General features: G+C 44.7%; 1 protein-coding gene across 1 annotated transcript in view; it reads left to right on the forward strand.

Moving 5' to 3' along the window:
• Positions 1-1971: 1971 nt before the first annotated feature.
• The window catches only part of LOC147135830 (uncharacterized), a 65981-nt gene continuing 40269 nt past the window's right edge, over positions 1972-27683 (forward strand). Inside the window, exons 1-7 of the mRNA XM_086053895.1 lie at positions 1972-2450; positions 6272-6342; positions 10256-11754; positions 13709-13762; positions 20816-20869; positions 22568-22621; positions 22714-22767. Coding sequence (XP_085910021.1) covers positions 2398-2450; positions 6272-6342; positions 10256-11754; positions 13709-13762; positions 20816-20869; positions 22568-22621; positions 22714-22767 — 1839 coding nt within the window. The 5' untranslated portion in view covers positions 1972-2397. The remainder of the gene's footprint in view (positions 2451-6271; positions 6343-10255; positions 11755-13708; positions 13763-20815; positions 20870-22567; positions 22622-22713; positions 22768-27683) is intronic.

Raw genomic sequence — 27683 nt, forward strand, 5'->3', positions numbered from 1 at the left:
GAATGCGGGAACATGAATTCAGTGAGTGTATGCTGAACAAGATAACATCACCACATTTCAGAAATTGCCCAGTTTTCCACTTCATTTTGATTGAATTGCAGTCCAGTTTTATTTGACTAATGATTTGGCCTCGTGTATGGGACAATTCGAGGAGAACAAATTCAAATTCAGCTTTATTTATACAGCACCTTATCATACAAAACTTGCAACTCAAAGTGCTTTACACTAACAATAACACCAGACAACAAACCCACCTACCCATCGAAATAAGCGCTGTTAAAAATGGTGAGACGAGGCCGTGTTGTCTTTTAAGACAGCAGCGGTTCATAAGTCGCAAGTGTCAAACTCAAGGTCCCGCCGGAGCCCAGACCCAAAAGTATAGTACAGCACTGACACGACCAAAAACTAGACGTCCCTCCAAAATGAATGAAAAGTCGAGAAGAAAACTAGTCAGGGAGGCTACTGTAAGCTGACAGCAACACTGAAGGAGCCACAGAAATTTCTGGCAAGTAATAGCTGGTTGGTACATGTGACAACAATCTCCCATATTAGGGACACTTTATACACTCACGTATACACACGGATGGGGACACTTTAAAGCAGGGGTCACCACTCACGGGCACCAACTAGCCCCCATCGACCTCATGCCCACCAGTGAAAGGAAAGGACCAGTGACTTGTTGTAGAAGTGAGTGTAAACACTGGCTAACATTTTATTTTTTAAGATTAAAGTGTCGCATATTGATGTTCGTGTTTCGTGATGGAGAAGTCATAAATGATTGTCTTCACATGAATAAATATCATTCAAATTTGCTATTTCACAAATGTGTATCCAACTGGCAAATTCATAGCCCTTCACAATCAGTACCAATAAGTAGCTCTCAGTTGCAAAAAGGTTGGTGCCTTATGCACACCCATAAACACACAGGTTGGCCTATATTGTATGTGCATATTTATATAATGTATATAGACAACAAGGATATCAGATATTCAGAGGTGTCAAAATCATTTAATTGCAGGCCTAAAACATTGCAATTCATCCCAATGCAAAATCACCTCATCGTATTACATATGCGCAATTGGACCTGCGTTTGATTATGCATATATTCTAACAACAAAATGAATTCGAAATCACAAAGCATGGGAAATAATGACAACAATAATTAATTTTCACGTTTCAATTTGCCGTATTTTTGGACTATAAGACGCATCTTTATATAAGCCGCATCCACTCTATTTAAAAAATAAAATAATGAAAAAAAACCTATGCCGCACCTATGTTGAAAAATTACATATTTACTGCATTTACAGAATGTTTTTCTTAGTTTTGATTATAATTCCGGTTACAGCGCCCCTACCTGTGGAAGAAAAATCCACAGAATAGCCGCACCTTTATATAAGCCGTATGGTTCAAAACCTAGGAAAAAAGTAGCGGAAAATACGGTTTGTTAAGAATGGATTTGGTGAAATAATGCTTGTAATATCCGTTAAAATAGATTTTAAAAATTGCCTATGTGGTACAGGGTTTCTGTGAAAATTAAAGTAATAAATCCATTTCGCAAGAAAGATGAAGTAAACTTGATTTAGTTTTGTCAACTTTTGTGGAACGTAAGACGATGTAGTGGGCCGGATACCATGATGTCCAAACACTTTCAACATTAGCTAGGTAGCTCCCAAGCTGGTTATCTCACTTGCTAACTTTCTTTCGAGAATCATAACAATGGAATGTCGTGGCTTAACCAAATAATTTGTCACTTGGAGAAGAACGATTGTTGACACACAAATGGCAGCCTGTTGAAAACGCTAAAACGGACCTTTTTAGCCAGTCATTTTCTACTTCTCCTCCTGCGGTTTTGCACAACAGCCCCCCCCCCCCCCCCCCCCCCCCAATGATGTGGCCGATGATGAACCCCCCTCCGAAGGAGGAGGAGGAGAAGCGGGGCGAGCAGTTGCATCTCGCCGCCGCTTGGCCGTGAAACTCGACACCTCGACGGTGGCCGGAGCCGCGCGGACGGAGCCCCCGTTTAAAAGGGAAAGCCATGGGAGGAAGGCTCCTTACTCCGTCACCACCCCCGGCAGGCAGGCAGGCAGGCAGGCAGGCAGGCAGGCAGGCAGGCAGGCACCCACTCCCTCTATCTGGAGCAGCCTCAATGAATGAAACACTGGGGAATATCCACACGCACGCCAGCAGGGAGCCTCTGTGTCCACACGGATTGTACGTCGGCCTTGACAGGCTCTAGTCAACATGCGTTTTCCCTCCCGGAGCTTCAGCCCGAGCTGTACCGACGCGTGACTGAGCGACCGGCCGCCGGTGTGTCTTCTTCATGCCCGCCCTTGCCAAAGAGTCACGCTGTGATTGACGGATCAGGTTTTTGACTGCCAGGACAAATGAATACAAATGAATTTAGGCACCCAAAGGAGAGATTGCAAAACCTCTCATCTAGACACAAAGTAAGTTGTTTTGTTATTGTTTGCATGGCTTTCTCCCGGGGGCGGGGTGGGTTGGCTCTGTGTTCCATGTGGTGCACACCTGGCAGAGTTTCAGCATCCCCGGGGATGGGACCACCACAGAGGTGGCACAAGTGCTCACGCTCGGGACCTCACTACCAATACAATAGAAAGCTTATATTGTCCTTGTGTAAGTGCATGGTGCAACTCCAAATGACGTGTTTCTCAAGCAGAAACAATTCTGAGGGAGACAATAAATAACAGAAACACATTTCAAAATGTGCATTAAAAAAATGAGTTACTTCTGCAAACAAAATGGCAAAAGTACAACTTCTGATTCGCCCCCTTTACCGATGTAAAAAGTGCAGACTGAAACGAGTCGTCGGTGTCAATCATCCTATTTGAAAGATATGAACAATGAAAAAAAAGCTTGTTAACTTGTATAGTTCTCATACCGAGAAGAAAAAATAACTCACAAATTTGCTGTAATCTGAATTCTGACAAGATAATCAGCACTCGACAGTCATCGGGTCCTGCATGAGCGAGAGTTGGAGCTGCTAAATTAGCTTATGATAACCACACTTTTCTTAAGAGGAAGTACAGGATGGCACGAGACAAAGTGCGTTTGCCGTGAATCAGTCTTGGAGCAGACAACATCAAAGAATTCTCTTAAATAAGGAAACGGATGGGGAATATCTTGTTCGCCTCCTCAAGATCTCAATCAGCATGCGGAAGGAAGACAAAGAGTACAGATCTCTGTTTTTAAATGTAGGGAGTAACAGTTAAACGTCTTGTGAAAAAAAAAAACGGTTACCTAAAGCACAGATATTTGAAAACTCCAATATTAGATGTACGTTGTTACTTCCGACCCCTGGTAGAACAGCACTTCATAATAGAGTCCAGCCGGTTGCCACCTGCTTTCTGTGTTGGAATGGGGAAAACGTGCATCCAGTTTGTTATCTGCACTCCTCCTCCCGAGATCAATTGAAAACAATCGACCACCGCCTACTGTACGCGTACAAATAGGAGCTGCTGCTGTGTCGGCACAATTCCAGTGCGACTGCCGCGTGCATGGCCGGCTGTCATCCATCACTTTTATCCGCGGTGTCAAACTCACTGTGGGAGCTGAATATGACCTGATGTTTCAGTGAAACTCTTGCCGTTGGACATCTTGCGTCCGCTCTAATTGGGCAGAAGGTAGTGGGGAGATAAAATGCCAGTTTGGACATTGTCCCCTGTGTGTATGTGTGTGTGTGTGTGTGAGAGAGAAATCCTCTAAGGGAGTAACAATGAGAAGAAACGGATCCCACGCTGACATGTTGTGTTTTATTGACTTTTTTTTTTCCCTATGATCTGGAAAGGGACTGTAATGGCAAAAACACATTACGTCCACAGAGGGGGAGACTGAAACAGGAAGAGCGGGAAGTGACAATCAGTGATGCTGATTACACATTGAGGATGTTATCATCATGATTATCCTCAATTGACTGGCCATCAATCATTGATTTGAGTCCCGGCTCAGCATTTTTTTCTCCCAAGTGTTCTGTGCGTTTGCTGATGTAATAAACAGCATACCTCAAGTGCGCAAGTGTTGGTCAAACAGTGTGACGAAAATGATTTACTTTGAATAGGGTATCATTGTTTACCTATTTATGCCAGTGACAGGCAAAACAATCAAATGCTAGTCAACTTGCCGTTTTTGTTAGGTGCCACAGTGGCGTCTAGGGAGACGAGTTTATTTAATTCGATGGCCATCCACCTTTATTTACATAGCGCTCTCACAACAGCTGCAACTGTAACAAAGCGCAATACACTTTTATCGTAAATCATCTTTCCCTATTGAAGTGAATGGAAACGTCATTAATCAGTTCCAACCTCCGACCAAAAAATAAACATTTTTGTAATGTGTTTTTTTTTATTTATGAGAAAAGCAATGTCTAATATAAAACATACAGCAATGACCACGCCTTGCCCCGCCCGAATGCTGTATAAGACAGGTTATAATATATTGGAGACTCAGCTCCTCTCTTAGCTTCCCAGTACAGCAATGATATTAATCATCCACTGAATATATGCCTTTGAGTGTTGTTATATTATCTGACTCTTTGTATTCAGATGTTGGATGCTTAAAAGGTAACAACACTGTCACGTACTGTAGATGCTAATTGTTAGCCTGTGCGCTTGTGGTGTCTCCCATTGTATGTTAGCCTTAAGCTAGCGGAGGCTATTTAGTTACTTTAAATAGTGTGTCATGCAAATGCTATGTGGCAAATTGCTACTTGGTGAGAAGTGAGTTGACTCACCTGCAACCATAAATGGCATATATTCACGATCGGAAACTAATCGCCAAGACAGCGTCAGGGTGCAGACATATGTTCTTAATCAGGATTCATGTATTTTGGGGATTTCTTTTTTTTTTTTTAAATCAGTCTGTGTGGCCCAGTACCAAATGACCCGCGGACCAGTACCAGGCCACGGAGGGTGGTTGGGACCACTTTCTTTTCTCTCTTTCTCTCTCTTTTTTTTTTTTTTTTTTGAGGAACGAAAGAAAATACACACATTTGTTGAGATGGATGAAACATTTTCGAAGAAGCTCCTCAGCTGATAAGCGTGAGAGTGCAAGCCGCTAGCCATCCAAAGCATCCCAGGGATCCACATGATTAAGCCTCAGGAAGCACATTCTACTGGATGTACACTTTGATGTACTGCATATACTCATAACCCTTCTGGATTTTTTTTTTCCATGTGTATGTTTTTGTATGTAAATGCATCGCAGTCGGCATCATCTTTCCCACATGTTTGCCACAGCTGCTGTACACATTTCCTCCTCCGGTGTGTGTGTGTGTGTGTGTGTGGGGGTGTGTTTGTGTGTATGTGACCTATTGGTAAACAGTGGCTCTTCCGCCCCGTCAGCAAGAAGCCGAGATGGGGAAATTGGGAAATATTCCAAATTGGAAAATGTATGGGGATTCATTTAATGGCAAGGTGTCACATTCAAGCCTAAATGCCAACATTTTCTTTTTCCGTACCACTGTACTTGCATGCATGAAATCTAGTTGTTTTAGTCAATAGATTTTCCACTCATGTATAGAAGTTTCTTTGTTTGCTTGCTTGCTTGCCTGCATACAAGCGTGATTTCACTAGTAGCCTCCTGGCCACTACTAATAGCTTGATATCCAGCTAAAAGTCAAGGTACTAGTGCGCTCTTTGTCCTCCTTAGTAGGACAATTCAGTGCACTAGTAGAAGAACTTTGTCTCGCGAATAGGAAAACTACATGTTACTAGTGAGCTAAAACTGTGCACTAGTTGATATCCACATGCTAACTGTACCACTAGTGGAGCCCAGTAAAACTAGTAATACGCGTTTGTTAACAAGTGCTCCAAAAGAATAACTGTGTAAATGTTCTTTTCCTACTACTGTCACCACTTGGGTCTAGGAGGCTATAGTTGCCTAGTAGTGTTACTAGTGCATAACAGTTGATTACTAGTGGGAATTAATTGCGTTGCAGTGGGACAAACGTGGTACAAATCGTGTGGAGAGGGGGAGTAATCTCTACGAGTGTACCCGTGTCATTCCACTGAATGATCATACTAGTGAGGACAAAGAGAATATTAGTACATGGATGTTAAGATGGATAAATAATAATAAATGCTCAAACGACTTTCCATACTAATCAGTCACTGGGTTTTGGTGTTATTGTAAACCCTGGTGAAATTAAATGCTCCGTATAATTATCATTATTTTCTTGGAGGGGATCCCGGTGTCGTGGAATCTAGTAAAGCCCTTGTGAACCCGCTAACATCCTCTTTTCTCTCATCCGTAGGAGAGCCCTACTGCTCTGTACCGTTTTATACTGTACTTGTTACCTGGGACTTACACAAGTACACTCTGAAGGTAAGACCCAGCCGGCCTCCGCTCCGGCATGCTGCACTTTGATCAACAGGAAAGCGGCTCACGTAGTTGCACAATGCAAATTGCAGTGGGAATTAGGGCAGAGGTTGCCAAGCACATTTAGCCGGCGAGGGAGCGATCGATTGCACGCGCACAAAAAATCAGTTACAAGTATCAGGACTGAAAATGTGTTGTTTTCCCTAGGACTCCGGGGGGAAATATCTGGTTGTGCTTGGCCCTTGATTTATGCAGCTATAACATGGTGGATAATTTAGGACTGGCACAAAAAAAAAAAAAATGAAGCAGATGACTTCAGCTGCAACTGAATGCCAATTTCTTTTCCCATTGACAAAACCAGATACCACCAGGTGCTATTTCTATTCCCATCCAAGAGATTGTTCGAGGACACCTACCTAAGAACTTACAAAAATAAACAGACATGCTAACCTTGGCTTACTGTTGCTGTGCCTTGTACTCTCGTCCATGCTTTGCTGCAACGCTTTATGCGCTTGAAACGCATTAAAACACATTAAAGCACACTTAAACATATTGAAATGTACTTTTTCAAGAATTCCCCAGTGCCTGTTTCCACTCGCACACAACTCCAAATGAGTGTTCATGCTTCAAGTTGTTTGTGACTCCCAGTTGAAGTCTACTGTAAAAGTGACGCTTAAAACAAAAGAGAATTCAACACGTTACAAACTGACATTTGTACTCCAAAATATTCAAGCAAGCCATATGATTTTGGCTAATGCAAGTCATGGCTAGCTTATTGCTAACATACCACGTGAAACACAATAAATAAGCTAACACAAATTAGCAGTAATACGAACGCCTCAAACAACAGCTACTTTATTATGTGGAACAGCAACACGCACAGAGCACACAAGAAAGCTCACAGGCATACATTTTTTTTGCTGCACAACGTGGTACTACACTAAATGCACGCAACTCTAAATTCGGATCTATCTGTATACTATAAAAACATTTCAAATGTACGCATAAATATTTGCTGTGTAGCAGGGGCGCGAATGATGAACAGTGATGTACAAAAGAGTGGCTTCGCATTTTGTCCCAATTACTCCAGGCATTACATTTCAATATAACAAATGTGTGACTTTGCCTAGCGTCGCACAACCTTCACATCCATGGAGTGCATGTGAAGGATCCAGGCGCACCGTCCCCCTCTACAAGAGCGAGTGCAGCATTTTGTGTCTTTTCCGACTTATTCTTAGACCCCCTCCGTGGGGGTGTGCGCCGGCACATCTGCGCAACACACTGTACATCTGAATCCATATGGCTAATGCGCGCCCCAGTCATAATAAAAGCGGTAGTCAAATAAAGACAACAGCAGTCTATGCGCAGCGCAGATACACTACGTGTAATGCGACCGCTGTCTCGCTGCCAAGTTGTCTTACACCACAGGGGAGACCACACAGACAGGAGAATGTGGATTGGTATATGTTAAACCCTAACTAAATCTCACTCAAGTCTATTTTATAAAGCCATGCTGCTTTTGGTAAGTAGTTCAGCTGTCCGTAGAAAGTGGAAAAAACATAAATAGCTGCCTATGGAGAGGCGCAATCTTGCTCCCGGTTCACAGTGAAAAAAGAAATGTGTTCTGTGGTCCACGAGACCAAGAGGTTGGAAATTCATCAATTGCACTCAATAGTTCCAAATCTGTCAGAACAGTTGTGTTTGACTCCCTGGGATCTGCGATAATTGCATAATAACCCTCCAATGCCAGCATGCTCTGAGTGATCTAGCCTAATTAGTTTGTTTTAAACTTTCCACGCAATTAAAACATTCCCAACGTTCGGGTCTGCCTTTTATTTTTTCTTCTTTTTTGAGGATCCTTCTTTGTGTCCTCCGAACTTTCCTATTTCCTGGCATCTCGTCAACAATGCCTGCCAGCTTCTCACACTCTTTTTTTTTTTTTTTCCCCATGCGCACGTCCCCCCGTTAGACAGGGCCTGATGATCACAGGTCGGGTCAAAGAGAGGGAGCAACCTAGGAAAAAAGGCTGTGGAGGGGCCAGGCTGTGACATCACAGTTTGACGCTGAATGAGCGCTGTGACCCTCGGCGACCAAACATTGTACACGGTCACAGCTGAGTGCAATTCTGTAAATGCTATTGACGCTGTACTCCCTCATGACGATTGAGGTTCTGAAGGCTTAATTGAGGAGAGGGTCGGAGGGAAAAGAGGGAAAGGTGATGTTGATTGTTAACCTTCTCAAGCCTTGGAACAAAGAACAGAGCAGAACATGCGTGGAGACCACAGCTCCATGAAATTCACTGTATTTGGCCCCAGGCAAAATAACAGCGCTATTCATAGGTCCAGGACCACCTAGCATTTGGTGAACTACCATTTATCGTGAGGGAAGTGTTTCCAGAGCCACCCATGATAGCAGAAAATCCAACAAATAGCGAGACCCCGCCACCATGCTTGAAATACATTTAAACTTATTAAAATACATACCTCATTGCACATGTTATGTGAAGCAATAACTAATGAGAGCAAGGGGCCAAGATTGAAGTCCACAATGACCAGGATGAGGGCGCCGAGATTGTAGATGTTACTAAAATTGTATTGTCGCAATATGAGTGAATGGATGTCGGCCAAGCTCCGTGTTTGAGCAAACTCAGAAGTGTGTATCAAACGTTGCACTAGTCAGTGGCCAGGAGGTAGCTCTCAGCTTCAAAATGGTTGGTGACCTCTGATCTAACGGATGTCTGCTTGCTTATTGCTAGCGTAGAACGTGACAGAGGTGGGCATTCCGTCAGACCGACAGACCGGTCCTGTCGACGAATGATGGGATACATTTTAAAAATGGCGGACTGATGAATGAGGAGAATGGCTTTGTATAATTTGTGTAATCGTCATTAACCGCGTCCGTCAGTGACGGTCCGTGTGTCCGTCAACTGGTGGACGCTTAATGACGGACCAGCAAAATGTAGTCAAATGCCCACTTCCGGAATGTGGGACACCATAGATGGGCTTAATGAAATTAGCAAAGAGGTTACGCTAATTGTAAACGTTCGGACAACCGCTACTTTAAGACACATGGAGCAGCAACGCATACAAACAGAGCGTACAACAATTCTCACAGGAATATATACTCTTTGCTCTATAGGAACAACGACTACCTTACTGAAATGGCAAAATGTGGCTCTCTATTAAGCTGAAAAGGCAATCTTCTGTCCTTGCTGGTAATTATGCAGCATCCCGTGCAGAAGATCTCAGTGCTGCCTGCCCTGCCGTGGCACAACTTGGTAACACACTGAAGGCGCGCAACTCTAAATTCACTTGCCTGTATACTGTAAAAACTCATAAACAACTTTAAAAATCGTGGCTATAGTGGGTGCACAAAGATTTGTCATAGTCCACAAAATATATCCAAAGGGATCTATGTTGTACGGTTGTATACTTCTTGTTTGCTTAACTGCTTAAATTGGAAGCTGTGGACAGCTTGCACCGCCAAAAATGTCAATTAGTGCAGGATCACTGCGGGAGAAGCATGAAGAAAAAACGACCAAGGCCACCCATCTGCCACCACCGGTGTAGATATTTTTCTCTTAGTCATTTGGTTTGGCCCGGAATTACAGTAGACGACGTGCCGAAGCAGTTTGCCGCTGACCAACAAGTTTATTTGTGTCGTCCGAAAATATGTTTGTCTTAAAAGGACACTATTTAGTTTCACTTTCTTCAACTGCTGTCTGACATGCCGTACAAGGTAGCAAGACCTGATATCGCGTACACATGCTTGTTTGTAATTTCTCCATAGTGATGCCACAAAAATATTAGATACATCTACCAGGAGTCCTAAAGCAGGGCTTCACTGTAATTGTCTGTGTTTTGACTTTTGTCCAGTTTCTATTGTATGTGCTTCTAACACCGCTTTTCCATCCCCGCAGATGTGGACATCCTCCAAAAGCTGGGGCTTAAGGGAGACAAGCCATCACGCTCCGTACCAGCTGGGGTCATTCCCTTTAAATCTGGAATCATCCTCAACCAACTGGCACACATTGAGGGTCCACTGCGCTCCATCTGGCCGACGGCCGTCTGGACCGACGCGACCCTGGTCCTGAGCGTGCGCTCGCACAGAGTCAACAGCGCTTTCCTCTTCACCCTGCTGTCGGAGAAGAAGAAGCTTCTCCTTGGCTTGCAGCTTGTACCGGGAAGTCTCGTCCTCCACACGGGACCAAACTCCTCGGCGGCGCTGCCGTATGAACCCCACGATGGCCAGTGGCACCAGCTGGCGGTGGGGATTAAAGGACAGAAAGTGACTCTATATGCCTCCTGCGGAGAGCAGAGTGTTCACGTGGACTTTGGGTGGGACAGTGAGGAGGGACTGGCGCCGGAGCACGAGGACTCCTTCCTGCTGGGCCGCTCAAGCCAACAAGCTTGGGCTCACTTTGAAGGAGCCATCTGCCAGTTTGACCTGATCCCTTCTGCCCAGGCAGCTCACAACTACTGCAAGTACATTAAGAAACAGTGCAGGGAAGCTGACACGTATAGGCAGAATCTTGCACCTTTGCTGCCCATCTTGCCACGACAAATCAATGCATCATCCACAGCTGCCCCCAAACATGGTAGCCTGATAACCAAGAAGGCCACTGGGCGAAGCCTCGCCCGGAGCGTTGCGGCTGCCGCCTCTGCTGTCAGATATGTAGCCCCCACCCAAACAATCAAGTCCACCTTCGGCACCACTCCGATGTCTTTGCCGAGAACTGTTATGCCAGCCACGGCTCATCTTGGCCTAGCCTCTCCGCCGCCGACCAAGGCCGGAACGGAAACCGTCACGGCTCCACTCAGGACCACAGCAGCCCCGACCAAGCCACCTGCCACGAGACCATCCACCTCTAAAACGACAAGTCAGACGACCCCCAGACTAACTTCTCCAAAGCCCACGTTGCAAAATAAGAAGGTGATGGCGGCGACAGAAAAAAAGAAACCCACTCCCACAGCTAGTACAAGCCCAAATCCTTCCAAGAAAAAACTTGACTCTACTTTATCAGATCAAGCTCCAGCTCTAAAGAAACCGCAGCCGACCGCAGCTAAGAAAACCCCCACTAAGCCCAAAGTCATACCATCCAAAGCCACGCTCTCTAAGCCCAAGCTGAATTCTGTCAAAGTCTTTCCCTCCAAACCGGTAGTATCAAAAGTGAACCCTTCAAAAGCAACCATATCTAAAACGTTTGCTAAAACCACCAAGCCGAACCCGAAACAAGTTATCAAGCCAACCAAGCAAGCCAGAGCCACCAAGGCCCCGGTCACCCCACAAACGACCACACCTTCGTACAACCTTGTAACATCACCTGCCACTGACGGCTTCCAGAGCTGGGAGTTGCCACCTACTCAGTTCTCCCTGCTAGCCGGACCTGTAGGACTAAAAGGAGAACCTGGCCCCGCGGTAAGAAGTTTTTGTCTCGGTTTCAGCCAAAAGTGCAGACTCATTTGTTTTGATGATGAAATTGAATGGTTTGCATCAGTTAAGGCTATAAACTTTGTAGTCCATCCGAGTCTTTCTGGTTCTTGTGCCATGTGCCTTCAAATCTTAGCTCCGTAGCTAGCTTATGGAGGTTACTTTAGCCCTGCCCTAGTTCCCACACAGGTTAGAAATCCTCTCCCGCCGTTTTCATCTTGGTCCGAGCACCGAGCCCTCCAGGCTGGGCGCGACGTGTCAGGTCTGACGCCTTGTCGTCTTTGCACCAGATTCCTCTGTCGCAGGGGGCTCGTGGAGGTCAGATGGCCCACCTTCAAAGTTGGGTCGAGGGTCAAGGCAGTTGGTAAACACCATCATTTAGCTTCTCAATGCAAAGGAAAAGGTTGGAAAAGGCTCATATCACCAGGAAATACCGAGGCAGACAAATGAGTTTGCGCCTTTTCCTTAGCATTCAGGGTGTCTCAGTTCCAGCTTAACTGCCCACCTCAGTCAGAGCTGAACCCTGGTTAGGGTTGAATGTGCAATCGTATTCAAATTTGTGACCGTCATTTTGTTCGTGACCAAGAAGTTGGTCGATAGGTTGGATTTGTTGCATTTGCACCTTGAGCTTTTCTTTATAAGCAACATTGCCTAAGATGGAGCTTATTTGTTTGCTGTGACTTTTCATTTTCTTGGAGATCCAGATGTGATTATTTATTTTTTTTTGCAGTGATGCCCGCAAAGCTGTCATGATGAATATCATCAGCCAAATGACGCTTTTCGGAAACTCTACCTTATCACTGGGCATAACGTAGCAAAACTTGAAGGCATCTAACCGAGACTTGTCAGGGTTCTGATGCGTATGCGATGGAATTGCATTTGATTGTGTGGAATGAGAGTATCAGTAAATTTAAGTGGATCCAAAGAAGAGTGTTGTTTCTGGCGTGTTACCCTCGGTTAGGATGAGGCCCATCGTCAAGGACTTTCCTCAAATTTTGCTCTTGTTGTATAAACAAGTGACCACAATGACATCATTTTAATCAGTTGTCACGGCAACTTAGTGGCCAGAGATCCAGATTCTGGTCAATGGTCTTGTCTTACGATTTTGTCTTTTAATCATTTCCTATTGAGGCACAACAGATATGTTATATCACAGCCCCGCCACTTTCTTGCTAATTGAATTAAATACCACGTCAGTCGGTTTGATTGACGTCATTTTAGATGGCAAAAGCAATCACTTTTAAGAAGAAAGGTGCACGCGCAGGTGCTAAAGAGGACAAGGCGGGCCTTACATGGGCAAACAAACGATGGTTGGGATACATCAAATCATGGGGGCGGAAGTACTGAGAAGGCACAGAGGCGCGTGTTGAGCGTTGACAGGTCCCAGGGCCACCAAAAGAGTGCGCCACCTGCACTAATAGGGGTGGTCTCATGCCTGGAAGTCAAGGTGTCAGAATTGAGGGCAATTAGAGGGACGGGAAGAGGAAAGGAGACATTCGAGACACGGGAAGGAGTTATGACTGCAACGGGAGGGGCTCCGTATTGTTTCAACGTCTTTAAATTGGCTTCTTTTTAATCTTGAAAAGATTTCCAGGCAGAGGCTTCCAAACAAAAAACAAAAACACCCACAGAAGCTGGCATTCAGAGCCTGTTGTTTTTCTTGAATTTGCCCCTCCTCTTTTGATTAAAAGAAAACGATTATGATAAAGCCACGCGGGGGCATTCAGTGGCACAGGAAATGACCTGTTATTTCTACCGTTTCCTGCCACACTGGCTCAGAATTACCCGGCGGATATGCCTCAGCTCTCACCACCTGCTAATGGAATTACCTCAGTCCTCATTGACCTGATGGTTGACTGAGTGCATGTGTATATATGTATATGATGTCAGTCAAAAGGCAACACTGAGTGGATTTTTTTTATTTTTTTTGATTGTTCTGCAGGGACTTCAAGGACCTCCAGGGAAGCCAGGCCTGCCAGGAAAGAGGGGTGCTCGGGTGAGTCCTGGTCATTCTTTCTACGGACACCTCCAGCTACAATAAACACACCAAGAGATTTGGTTCTAAATGTTTAAAGGAGACAGACGTTGTGTCTCAAGACATCTCTGACATTGTTGCTTCAAAATTTTAAAGAATCAAAGAAGAACAAAAGAAGCAGTATGTCTGAAATCCCCGCGTCAGACTCTTGTTGGAATCAATCTGGTTTGGCGGTAGAGCAGTTCTGTCCGATGCCAATACACAGAGTATGGCGTTTGTTAGCGAGATGACCAGGCGACTCACGTTTGGAGCCTCTGAGACTCTCCAGAGCAGGACATGATCAACAGCAGACACCTTGCTGTACACAAATGTCCCTTCAAGCCCATGTTGACATCTTAGCTGAACATTAGAGTAAAACTGTTAGCTCCTAGCATGAACCTGTGCAAATATTCCAGCTCATTTTACCTTCTGGCTTTGACATGATGGTGTTTTGACAGTGTCAGATGCTCAGACAATCTCGCTGCTCAATGGTGGGCCGGGAGAAACTCAAAGTTAAAGTACTCTTGTGCCCTCGCATATGTCTGCAAGGACAGTCACAGTCGCGATGCACTTTCAGCCGTTTACTGACTGGGGAAAAGCAGTCAAACACACAAATACAAAATGAATACACTGGCGAGGAGCTGCTGTAGCCGCAACTGACGCAGCCCGACTCCAGCTATGTGTATACAAGCCATTAGCAAGTCCATTTTCCATAATATGTCCCCCAGTGCGATTGGAGCTATCCTTGAATGCGTCTGAATGTGTCTGTGTGCTGGCACTGCTGTCCATGTGTCCATGTTGACTGACGCCTCAGTAACAGAAAGCTCTCTGTCCGGGGCTTCCATCCCACAAGTTAAAGACCCAGTTTGTTCTTTGGAGTTATAATGATAGTCGTAATAATAATAATAATAATAATGATAATAATAATGATAATAACCCGCAGAGCCCAAATCTCCACCAAGCCCGCGCAGCCAACACACTCGCGCTCTCACACAGTCACGCAGACACGCGCGCGCACACACACTCACACAAGGTTTTCCTATGCAAGCAGATTGACCATATTCAGCACGGGGCTGCGAGTGCTGACCTCCCACCCCTAAGCATAAACAGGAAAGCTCCTATAAAGACGGCCTTTCAAAAGCTGCCTGTGCCACAGGATGCCTAATAAAAGCACTGTAAACAGACAGAGAACACATGGCCGCGCTGGACTTTTCTCTGCTGCCTCAGCTCCTGCGGCCGCATTGCCATTTTGGGGGGATCCCATTCTGGACTAGGGGTGCAAAATTTCCGGACTTTTTAAAGGTGAAAACATTTCCATGAGGATTAAAAGGAATTTATGGGAATAAATGTGGTCGGGGGGGTTGGGGGGGCCGATTGGTGACTGTGAATTTTCAGAATTACAGGTTGGCTTTTGATAGAGTTGAATAGAAATTTACAGCATTTTTCTTTGAATTGACCAGACGTTTTTCCATCTATGTGCCGCCTTATTGTGGACTGGTGAAAGAGCATCTTTCAGCCAGGCGGTTGTCATCACACCTCACACCCGTGTGAGCTGGTTTTGTCTGAGCCGTACGCGTCGTTGTAAAGTTCACAGCAACTTTGACACTGGCGCCGTTTGGTTCCATTGTATTTTTTCATTTTATTTTTTTACGCTCTTAGTTTTTCCTGTCCGATGTGAGCACAGGAATCCAACTGTGGTGCCGACCAAAGTCGTTGGGAAAAAAGATCCCGTCCAAGGGACCAGTGAAGCAAACCAATCTGGTTTGACTCTAAACGTCACAGACGAACAAATGATTGCCATATAATTTTTTGCAGACGTGTAATAATCAGCCTGTTTATTTATTTGCATCAGCCACAGCTGTACTGTTCAACATCTGCAGAGAGCTTGAGAGGCTTCTTTTTTTTTTTCTTCTGCCCTTTTTGGCCCTCGGTAGAACACAAACCTCTGCCAAGGCCTCACAAACCTAATTTGGAAATTGTTTATGGATACCCACCTCGGTTATATGCCTTATGTGAAATTATTCACCGGCAGAAATGAAGTGAAATGGGGAAAATGGACCATTCTCTCTGTTGGTATTTATTTCAGCCCCCAACATCTAGAAATGAATGCAGGTCCCTGTCTGGCTCTAATTTAAACCCCTGCAACGCTTCCCAACCTGTGTATAGTTGCAACTCGCTGTATGTGTTCTGCTTGGGTGGATTTGGGGAAATTAAAATTGAGCATTAAGCAGGTTGAGAATTGCGTCTGTGGGTCACCTGGCAAAATTGAGATTTTAATAAATTTTTTCAAGGGGTCCTGTTTGGTGGCTTGGTTTTGCTGTATTGTGGGTCTGTCTTACTTATCTTGCTGGAGTAGTTGGAAGGAAATACGTTTTGCCATATAGTTTGACCCCTCCCACATGCTTGAAACACCTTTGAAAGTATTCCTTAGAGCCCGTTGTCATTCTCTCACATAATATAATGTCACTTTGAGGAAACCAAAAGAAGATTCTCACTCACACAGTTACTTGAATAAGAGGAAAGGGGTGCTTGGTTCAAGCTGTTTATTTGTTACTCCCAAACAGTTGACTATAAAATTGACGCGTAAAAACTAAAGGGAATTAAACATTGGTCACGGAGTAACAACAATATAATTTCATCTCATGAACTATGTTAGCTTAATGCTAACATATAATACAAAACGTCATAGAGGGGCTAACGGAAATTAGCAGAAATTTGAGACCTTCACTGCTACTTTAACTCAAATGGAGCAGCGATATATTCCGTGGGAAAAACTTGCAGGAGTTTAGTTGGGGACCTTCTTTGCCTCTTCATCTTGCTCTTTATCATGCTGCATATCTTCCAGTACACCTCAGTGCTGCCTGGCATGTTGTGGCACTATGCGGTACTTCGCTAAAGTCACGCGACTCTAAATTCGGACTTGCCCGTATACTCCAAAACCCACAATAAACAATTGCTTAAAAATCGACAAACATGCGATATATTGGGGAAACATTTACACATGCTGGGCACTTGTAATGACTGACAACACTGTTCAGTGAGATTTTTTTTGGGGGGGGGTGGGGGTTTCCCGCTGAAATCCTGCAGACATGCACTTTTTTCCCCCCGCATAACCTTCCGCAGCCTTGGATTACGGGAAGCGGGAATGATGACACACAGAGCACTATTGAGCCCAGCCAGGCAACAGCCGCGAACCTTGACCTCTGATCCCCACACGTGAGTGTGAGACGCCGTCGCCACGGCAACCGCTCTCCGCACAGACGCGTCTGTTTTGAGGGCGTGTGACGACGACGGCGGCGGTGGCAGGGAGGTGCGAGTGGACGCGTGCGAAGACTGAACCCGTCTGTTCGGAGTGCACACTATTCTCGTCAACATAACACTAAACCTGACCCGAATGCTTTTGTTCAGTATTTTTACAGCTCATATAGAGCTGGGGGGGGGGGGGGGGGCTGAAAAATGGAAAAATGACACTAATGCAAAATGATAAGTTGGCTATTTATACGTATCTGTTTGAGTAAAATGACCATTTTTGTTTTATTCTATAATTTGCCGGCAACATACAGTACTTCCCAAATTTGAAACGCAAATATTGTCACTTTGAGCTTTTAGGGGCAGAAAATGGGAAAAAAAGGTCACAATTTTTGGGGGGGACTATTAATTTAGTTCAGCGCTTTCTATAGACATGTATGATTTTTGAAGGGCTTTAAATTTGGAGTTAAAGCGGAAATCAACCCAAATATAATTTTTTCGAGAATATGTTCCCAGCAGATCCACTAGTTGAAACGTGGCATTCTGATTAATAGTGCGTTTGTGCAATATGAGTTAAGCAGCAAAATCCATCCCTTTTTAACCATCTTAGAGGGTGGCCATTTTGTCATTTCTGTTGACTGAAAATGACATCACAATTACCCAGGGATCAGGGAACAAAGCTGAGCCGTGATTGGTCATTACTTGAGCCCTGGGTATTGTTGATGTCATTTTCAGTCGACAGAAGACAAAATGGCCGCCCCCAGGGATGGCTAAAAAAATGGAGTGGATTAACCCTTATCCCACAAACGCAATATTTATCAGAATGCCTTGTTTCAACTAGTGGGCTTTCATAGAACGTATTCTTCCCAAAAAATGTTTGGGTTGAATTCCACTTTAAAGTTCCTGTAAAGTCTTCACGAGACAGAGAAGATCAGAATATCAGCCGACTCTTGGAGCCTTTTATAATTGCCACCCGGCAGCAATATCTAGAAAGGGGAAAGGGGATGCCAAACACGTTGTGGTTGCAGCGTCTCAAGCGGTGCTTTGTCATTGGTCAGGGCCGATGCCGGCTGTCTTTCGGGGTCCCCCTTCAACTTCAAGCTCGAGGCCATCACCTGGCTTATTGGCCCTTTTGCGGCGTCCCCATATATGAGATCAAAACAAAATTTGTGTGCGTACCGAACTGAAGCGGACCTTTCCGTTCCTTCTGTTGGAAACGAGGCTTTGAAATCATCCCCCTCCGGCTCCCATCTGGCTCAAAATGATGAACTAAATGTGCTTGGAAGGAGACTATATATTAAGTGGCTTTTACGAGCGTGCGCTTCAAAGTCAGACGTTAGTTTACGCCCATTTCGGAGCTTGTCAAAAATATTCTATGTGGGAACCTGATGTCACGCGCCCAAATGTAACGCCCGGCAACAACAAGCTTTTCGCTGCGCATATGGCACCAAGATGCAATTTGCTCGATATTTATATACCTGAGAGCGACGTGCCGTTGCCATAACGCCAAACCTAAAGCGCTGTACTTGTTAAATCAATATGATTTTGGCCCGAGCTGAGGTAGGGCTGCAGCGGACCGCAGTGACGCCCAGCAAAGCCGCCGAGGCCGCCGCCGAGGCCGCCGCCGCCGGTCGGGGGCCCTCGCGTGGACCCCGCCCTCGCCTTCTCTAATTAGACACCTGTTCCGGGCAAGACATGGACGCAAGGTTGCTGTACCCAAAAACAAAACCAATATTAAAAAAAAAAAAACACAAAAAAAAAACCTCTTGTGCCAGCCCAAGTCTACAAGTGTACTCCCCAAACCACATTGCGAAACATGTAATTCAAACATGCCTGCTGTGTGTGTGTTGGGTGTATTTTGGGAAGAACAGCATCCAGCAAACACTGTCTGGACGCACACACGCGCACCAAAAGTCTGGAGGGGCACGGCCAGCTGCATGCGAAGCAGCAATGAGAGGGCCACGAGGGTGAGGCGAGATCATTAAAACGTGAGAATCCCTGGAATGAAAATTGCTGGCGTGTCAAGCACAAGTAGGCAAATATAAGCTTGTCGGCAATCTTAAAAACAAACAACCCAAAAAAACGAATTGCATGTCCTTTGATTGTGGACATTGGGCGCTCATAAATGGCGCTCCAACACTAACATCTGATTGCAAGTGTTGTCCACGGAAAGCTGTGTCAGCATTTCACATATCGGGCCTAATGTCGATTAGGGGTGGAACAGTCCCAAAATCCACAGTTGGGATCATATCACAATTTTGTGGTCACGGTTGCTGGTTGGATTTGGTTGCGTATACGATGACAGTTTGGAAAAACAATTCTGTCTTGCATAGTCAGGTTACAGGTGGGAGGTGAGACTCGAGCTGCTAGAGAGGAAACATTAATAGTTCCAACCGAAAAATTAAAAAAAAAGCTTTTTCCAAAGGGGATGGCCACTTGATTAGGGATAATGAGGAGGCCCAATTTATAGTCAATGTTATTCATTTATTTCGAAAATATCCAAGTGATTTGTCAAATTTCCCACACAAACAGGCGCAACACCAGCCACTCCCTCTCTCGGGGAAATTCTGGTGTCATCGTGAAATATTTTGTAACTAGCATAATTGTGTTAGTCGTATTTGAATGTTTACAGAAAACATGACAAATTCCACAAACGAGAAGAGTCCAATTGCCTCGATCGAACTTTTGTGGATTACGATAACATGAATGACGTACATAAAGGAAAAAAAAACAACACTTTTTTCATAATCTTTCTTGCTATTGACAGAAAGTTTAACATCGCCTTGGCAATTATGCGATTATACGAACAAATAAGCGTTATTCTAATCAGTCTTTTTTAGAAAAGCAAAATTGCTCCTTTATCGTCAACGATCCAAGGCTGTCTGCCCGCAGCGTATTCACACTTTGATAAAGCTTTGACCCTGCGAGTATTTGCTTCTCTTCAAAACGGCATCAACGGGGGAGGTGTGGTCTGACGAGGACATTTCGAAGGACACGTCTGCAGATACTCCTTCCCGAAGACCTCCAAAAGAAGGCCGACTTGTTCCGACTCACCTCAATGAACCCCCCGGCGGCTCCGCCTCTCCGGCCGACCCTTAACCTCACGCGGCGGCGGGGGCGAGGCGAGAGATGCCCCACCACGTGGAGAACAAGGCCCCCCGGGTCAGAGATCCACAGGAAAAAGCCTCCCGCGGGGAGACGAGACGACGAGAAGACGGATAAATGGCCGTGTCAAAGTGTTTGGATTGGAGACAAGTGAATTGTTTTGTCTGACCTCTTGAAGCCGCCATGCTCATGTCATGTCCTGCTGGACATGGAGGCATGCTTCCGTTTAGCTCAATTCTGCTACTACTACAACAACAACAACAACAACAACAACAGCTGATCCAGACACCGGCACGCACTTGGAAGAGGAATCCAAAATGTTTTGCGACGAGGTGATCTGGATTAGTCGTTAAGAGTCTTGGCGTGAGTGTGTGTGTGTGTGTGTGGGGGGGGGCGTGCTGTGGAGTTGGAGGCAAAAGGGTGCAGGAAAACCACGTCCATATGGCGGTGCTACTCCAGGGAGCCCCAGTTTCCATTACACCCCCCCCCCCCTCCCCAAACAACACCAATCCAAAGTAACTCGGAAAATGGGTTTAAATAGTTTTCATAAAAGTTTTCTCTAGGCGGTGATCCCCCCCTGGGACCGCATCAGTCTGGTTGTACTACCAGGAGCAAAAGTGCAACATCCAGAATGCTGTCGCGTGTAGCGTTGTAGTCACTTTGCTGCTTTGTCTTCTGCAGGGTCCCCCGGGTCCCCATGGAAACCCCGGCCGACCTGGTCCACCCGGGCTCAAGGTAACTTTTTGGCCGTGCTTGTGTCACATGAGTTACAACTAGGCATGGGTCGGTATCAGATTCTGAGAACGGTGAGCAAAGATATTGCGGTTTCAAGGTCGCAGTATTGCAATTACAGCTCTGTAATGGATTCTTTTGGGTAAATAATAATAACTTTTTCCCTGAACACACTCCCATGTATACATGAGCAGAGGTGGGCATTTCACAAAATGTTGCTGCTCCGTCATTCGTCAGTCCGTCGGTGTTCCCCATCCACAGACATCTTGCCTTCTCTAAAGTAAAAGTCAAATAAGTTCACCTGTAAAGGTTACAGTGCGTTTGAGGTTCATCGTGAATTTCATTCCACCCCCAAAGCCAAACTTGATCGCCACTTTTTTGAGAGTAGTCCACGTGCAGGAGGCTTCCGTCGCTGTGTTTGTTTTATATTTTGGAGAGCTCTTTGCTGACATAATGTGGTCAGAGGTGTCCGTTCGTGTGTCCAACAAGAGAGTCAGTGTTCTCCCAGGGACAGACGGCAGAGGTGAGCGGAAATTCTGGTCCAGGAAGGAGATATTTGAAGGCAGAAAGTCAAGAGAGTCCCAATTTTAATTTGTGAAAACAGGAGAGCAACTGTCGGCTTTGTCCTCCACGATAAACAACCTTGACTGCTCACATTATGTTCTGTGCACACTGTATTATGCATTACAATGCATTACAAAAAAAAACACACAAAAAAACGTGTGTGTGTGTGTGTGCCAAAAACTTTCCATGTATATTCGGGTCCTATTTTGTCAATTCTTTATTTTCCCTTCCCGCTAGTTAAGTCATCCTGATCACAATGCCAGATAGCAGTAAGGACAAGTGCATATGTTTTGGTTTTGCTGGTCACCAAGGTTGTTTTTTTTTAGAATTAAAACACAAACAAACGATATTATAACAAGAAAAATGTAATAAATTGGTGAAAGTAAGGCCATGCTATTACAACAACAGGGTTATATTCTGAGGAGAAAAAAGTCAGATGTATAAAATTTCATTTTAAGATTTTTGAAGAAAAATAATGCACTTTGAATTGTGCAAAATAAGTTGTAAAGTTACATAAAAAGGTTCTAAATGAAAGAAAATTAATTTGCAGTGTCACTTTTTTGTCCAGAAATAAACCCGGCATCATTTTACCGTCAAAAGTCATAATAAAGAATGAGTACACTTAACAATACACAATTAATGATGAAATTTCCTGAAAAACTTGTAAATCGAAGTTGAATGACATGTGACAAAAACACCCCAATGTGTTATAACAAAAAAAAATGTTTTACTGTCCCCATAAAATGATAAACTTACATGAACACTGTACTTAAGTTTTTTTTTTTTCTGTTTTTTTTTTAAATCACATTTTCAACGAGTCTCCTTCTTTTTGGGTGTGTAGCGCGAACGTGCATGAGTGTTTGATGTTTTCCTTTACACCCCCAAATTTTCCTTTTTTCCTCAGTTCATAAATTAAATCAAGTTGTAAACCGCAGGGGGTTTTCTCCCGCGAGTAGTTGCATGCGCTCATTTCCAAGCGACAGCTTTGAAGTGTTGCTTCATTATAGTCACTTGCCTGCTCTTCTAATCTTGGTCAAGCTCATATGCCTTCCAAATGACAGTTGTAAAAAGACAACAAAAAAAAAAGGAGCTAGATCATATGATTAGCATGCATTAAGCTTTTCCTTCTTCTTTTAGGGTCGAAAAGGAGACCCTGGCATCTCACCTGGACCGGCCCCGAAAGGAGAGAAGGTAGCTTCCTTTTCACACAGTCATGCTCACTCACCATTTGTGCAAAGGGACGTGTTGGGCATTTTTGCCTTTTATCACATTTTGCCTTCCAGGGCGACTCGGGAATCATCGGCCCGGCTGGAATGATCGGTCAAGAAGGTCGAAAGGTAACGGCGCCCTCGCTGATCACTCCTACTTCACACAAGTGTCTCAAATGGCCACTCAGAAACACACAAGCGCCTCTTTGTTTCAACCTACTAAGCTTTACACGAGCGACTTTTTCTTCTTTGCATCGATGGCAGGATGTCATGCACCGCCATGAATCTGTCTGCAAGCGTACCTTCGTGGCTGACCAGCTTCCTTCTTAAATGTATCTAGACCATTTTCAGTCATCGTTGTCCCCCCAAAATGTCCCGATTTTCAATCTTGAGGCAACATAATACTGCACGGGTTCTTCTCGACCTATTTTCAACACTTTAAATTAGTCGATAATGTGTAAAAATAACGTCCGGCGTGGGAACATAACCAATGGTATCGATTTGTGAAAAAATATGATATTGGCCATATTTGGACATAGGGGAGGGGTTTCCAGCCGACAGTGAAGATGTGAAAATGATTGATATTAGGGGTGTGCATCCCTCCAATAAGAGACGAGTCGATCGGTATCTCGATACATCGTGTGCGACACGATTCAAAGTCGATTCAGTGGGATTCCGATTCTATTCAGTACAGCTCAGTTTGAGGGTGTCATGTAATGAGTTTCTTGCTGTCATTGTACATGACATATGAAGGAACTTGTCAGTGTTGTAAATTCAATACACATTTTAATATATTTTAAAGTGTAATGAGTCGGTTCGATTTTTTAAAAAAAAATCGAAACCAATTTTCCGATTTAAATCTTTTTTTTTTGTTACACCCCCATAAATAAAGTAAATTACTACGTAAAAACACATAACGTATATGTTGCATTGATACGTCATGGTAGTGGTCGGCTGGATCTTACGGCGTACAGGGAAACATCATTTTTGTTCACGCTCATGCGATACGACGCGACACTTTTGATTGGTCATTACTGCTGTGCCAGTGCAATGCTGCTCATTGACTAGTCGGACCCTCGCGAAAACCAGTTGAAGAAAACTGCGCATCAGACTCCACTTGTCTGAAATACGAAAGCCACTTGGACGACGGCCCGCGTCTTGACATGTGGCTTTCGTCAGGCCTTAGCTCTTTGGGCGTGCGCGCCCGCGCGCGTGAGCGAGAGAGAAGCACAGTACGTCTCGCAACAAAGCTGACACCGTCGCTCGCGCTCTCAATCACAATGGAAATTGTAAATCAGCTGGAAAACGTTTACAAAGGGCTCGACTAAACGAGTCCAGATGAGGAGGCTGCGAGATTGCCGGGCAGTTCTCGTCGGTCTTCATCTGCCATCAGCCGCTAATGATGCTTAAGCGTCGGATGACCTCACTGGCACGCACGTCCACTACTACCGCCGCTACTAGTGCGTCGCAGTCTGATTGACCCCATCGTCGCGGTGAACGCCATTGCCGTAGTGACTCAATCGTCAGACTCGATGCCTGCGGAGGAAGCTTGTTAAACGGACCGCAAGGGCTTCCTTTCTGTGCTTATTAACCCCTCTGCATCCTGCTCTAAACGACGCACAGTACATAAGATCCCCTAGCGCTCAGCTGGACGGCGACCCGTTAGCTTTAATCAGTCACCACCCGGCTTCAATCTCCGCAGGGGTGTTGAGGGGCGTCACCTTTTCACCAGGCTGTGCTCATTGCGCTCACTAGTAAGACAAATCAGCACGAGTCGAACAACGGTGTCGTACTAGTCACGTTTGTTTACCCACTTCTTTTTGGCTTACTAGCATGACCTTATGGACTCTGTAAAGTGAACGCAGAGATTTTTCTAAATACGTTTACAAGTTACTCAGTAATTGGTACTAGTTAGTTTACGAGCTAGCTGGTGGCTAGTGTCTGCTAGTATATTCCAGACAGCGCAGGCTTTAAACGGCTTTTAATTTTAATTTCTTTTTTTTTGCATTTAAAACGCGTAGAAATGAGTAGGCATAAGAATGATGCTCGTTAGGGGTTTCTCGTATTCAGCGGACACAGCCACAGCGCTTGAGAGCAGTGACAAAGGCTTGATTTTTCTTTTTTTTTTAAATGATTTTTGAGGCCACATTTGATATTTTTCCTTTTTTTTTCCCATTTGTGGTGTGTCAATTTTCCAGACATTTATTTCGTTTCAGTTTAGTGGGGCTTTATTCATGTTTTTTTTTTGACTGAAGTTGATCGAATCAATCAATCAATTTAAGATTGGTATGAATGATACTGAATAAATACTTAAATGGCTTTGATATTAGTAGCCTCTTTGTCTTCACTAGAAAGGTCACTTTGGAATACTAGATGGACAACGATATGTTACTGGTGAGGAAAAACTGCGTACTAGGTAACATCTGTGTGCTACTAGTGTGGCCCCAGATGTGAACAAGTAGTCCTTTCTATTGCCACAGTCCGATGTCGTGCTTGTCACGCACACGCAACCACACACAGACGCACAACATGCACACTGCAATTCAACCCCGGACTGACACTTCGATCCGGGAAGTGGAAATCCGACGGGATGCCTTCCCCCGGCCGCCGACACAAAGGCAAGCCAAGCGTGTTCGAGTTGTCAGTGCAAGATTTGTTGTAGCGAGCGGCCGCCGAATGTCTTTTCAAGATGTCGGGCCAGGTCACGGCCAGGCGACGTACGCGGGGCCAAACCTCAGCGAGGCATTGCGAGCCGCGCATCTCACCTTTCAGACGCCGTCGCTCTTTCCGCTGCGTCTGTTCCCACCGTCAGTGTTTCCGTTTTATGTCCGTTCGGATTGGATTCGTCTTGACACATTCCGTGGTTTTCTGACGTACACCTTTGTCTGCAAGCAATCGGGTTTCCAATGTCAATTATTGCCTCCGAAGTGCAGTGAATCGCGGGGGATATGTTCCAGACTCACCCGTGATGCAGAGACCAAAGAAAAAACATTTTTTGATGTAGTTTTACCCCCCCCCCCCCCCACTTTAAATACATTTAAATTGATTAAAACAAGTACGCTTTTTATTCCCTGGTGCCTTACACTTTCTCGCTCGCACAATTCCAAATACTGTAAGAGCCAAGTGTGCTTGCTTCAAGCTGTTTATTTGTTACTCCCAGTTGAACTTAAGTAAACATTGCATTTTAAAAGCTAAAATATTTCACTGAACCATATTGCATCCAAGAGAAGTCTGCTATCTTAATGCTAATGTGTAATACAAAACGTCATACACACGCTAATGGATTAGCATGGATAATACTTACAGGTTCATTCTAGGCCTTCGTACTGCTACGTTGAGCGGACAGCAATACTCATCGGTAGGGCTGTGCAATTAATTGAAATACAATTACGATTATAACACGCCACGATTACAAAATTGGTGTGATCGTAAAAAAACGATGATTAAAATGCATTTATATCCAAAGCACTATGTTTGTTTACACAAGGACATCGTGAATTGAATTTATACATTTGCAACTTTTTTTTATAGTACCGGAAACTAATTTGATAAATTCTGTTTGGTCCTAAAGTAACTTCCATAATTATAGTGTTTCAAAGAAATGTATTATTCTTTATATTTTTCTGTTTGAACATATTCTTGTTTTGTACCAAAAAAAAAAAAGATCGTTGAATAATCGTGATTTCCAATATTACCAAAATCATCGTTTAGCTGGAGACCTTCTCTGCCATTTTCTTCCTCTCAATTACGCTACATGTCCTCCACCAGAGGTGAGGGCTGCCCCACATGTTGCGCCACCGCCCGGTCCTACACTGAAGGCTTACAACTCAAAATCCAGCCTTGCTTTTCTGTATACTGTAAAAAGGATCGCTTTCAAATCTGGAATATAGCAGGGAGGGGCCAAGAACGGTGAACTTCACTGTAAATGATAGTCTGATGTTATGGCTTCCTTTTCCAGTTGTTGCGCACATGTGTTGCGGGTGCTGAGCATTAACCTCCACCCCGGCTAGACGCTCACAGATCCTTATCTCCTTCGTAAAGACTTCACTAATGAGGCGGCCGTGTTTCACCAGTCGGCACGTGTTTACAACACGGCATACTTCGCAAGCATGTGCGTCCAATCAGATAGAACAGCCAGAAGTCGCCGGTAGCACCCCGGACACAAGCGACCCCCGCCCTGCCCCCCCAGTACACCAACTCAAGCCAAGCCGACGGCTGATGGACATGAACTCAAAGACGGGCTAATTTAGCTTTGGTGGTCGTACAAATGAGCACGTACGGCTCCTCAGGATGTGGTCGGGTGCTTGCCCAGAGCGCCCGTCTGGCCGCGTGTTCAGCAGAACACGTTACGTCAAACTGGAGCATTTGCTCGGAGTCTTGGAGGCTTGTGCCCGAAACACAAGTATTTGCTGTTATTCCTTGTCTTGAGTTTGGCGTGTAACTGGAGCTTCCGACAAATTAATGCCCTGCTACAAACTGTCTTGCGTACACGCACGCACACACACACACACACACACAGTCTTAAGAAATCATCAAGCTCTTGATGAGACTTTTTTATTATCGAAAGCTGTGGTTTGTATTCAGTTTGAAAGGTTGTTGCATGAATCCGCTCTCGCGATTACTTGACAATGCAAGGACGTAAGCATGCATATGAAAAAATAGAAATCGCTGCCACCCGCTGTTACGGAGGATGTATTTCCTCAAATGCAAGCCAGAAGTTTTTCGGCCCACCCAAGCCATCCGCGGAGAATCCTGAATCCATTCATAGGCAAAAAAAAAAATGACACACAAATTCCACCTTGTTAACGCAGGTGGTGGTTATGCGCATGGGTGCATTAACCCCCAACCATCCACCGAATGCTAATAAAAAATGCACTCGGAGGTACAGTGAACAGTCATTACATCACGGTTAATCCTACTCCGTGTGTGTTAAAGTAGCAGCTGTTTGAAGTTTTAAAATGACATTGATGCTTTTTTTTCCCGTTAGCCCACCTTTGGCATTTTACGCATTATTTTTTTTTAGCATCAAGGTAGCAGACTTTGGT

The sequence above is a fragment of the Filicampus tigris genome, chromosome 15 (genome assembly GCF_054856515.1).
Source record: "Filicampus tigris isolate MCC_2025a chromosome 15, RoL_Ftig_1.0, whole genome shotgun sequence".
NCBI lineage: Eukaryota > Metazoa > Chordata > Actinopteri > Syngnathiformes > Syngnathidae > Filicampus > Filicampus tigris.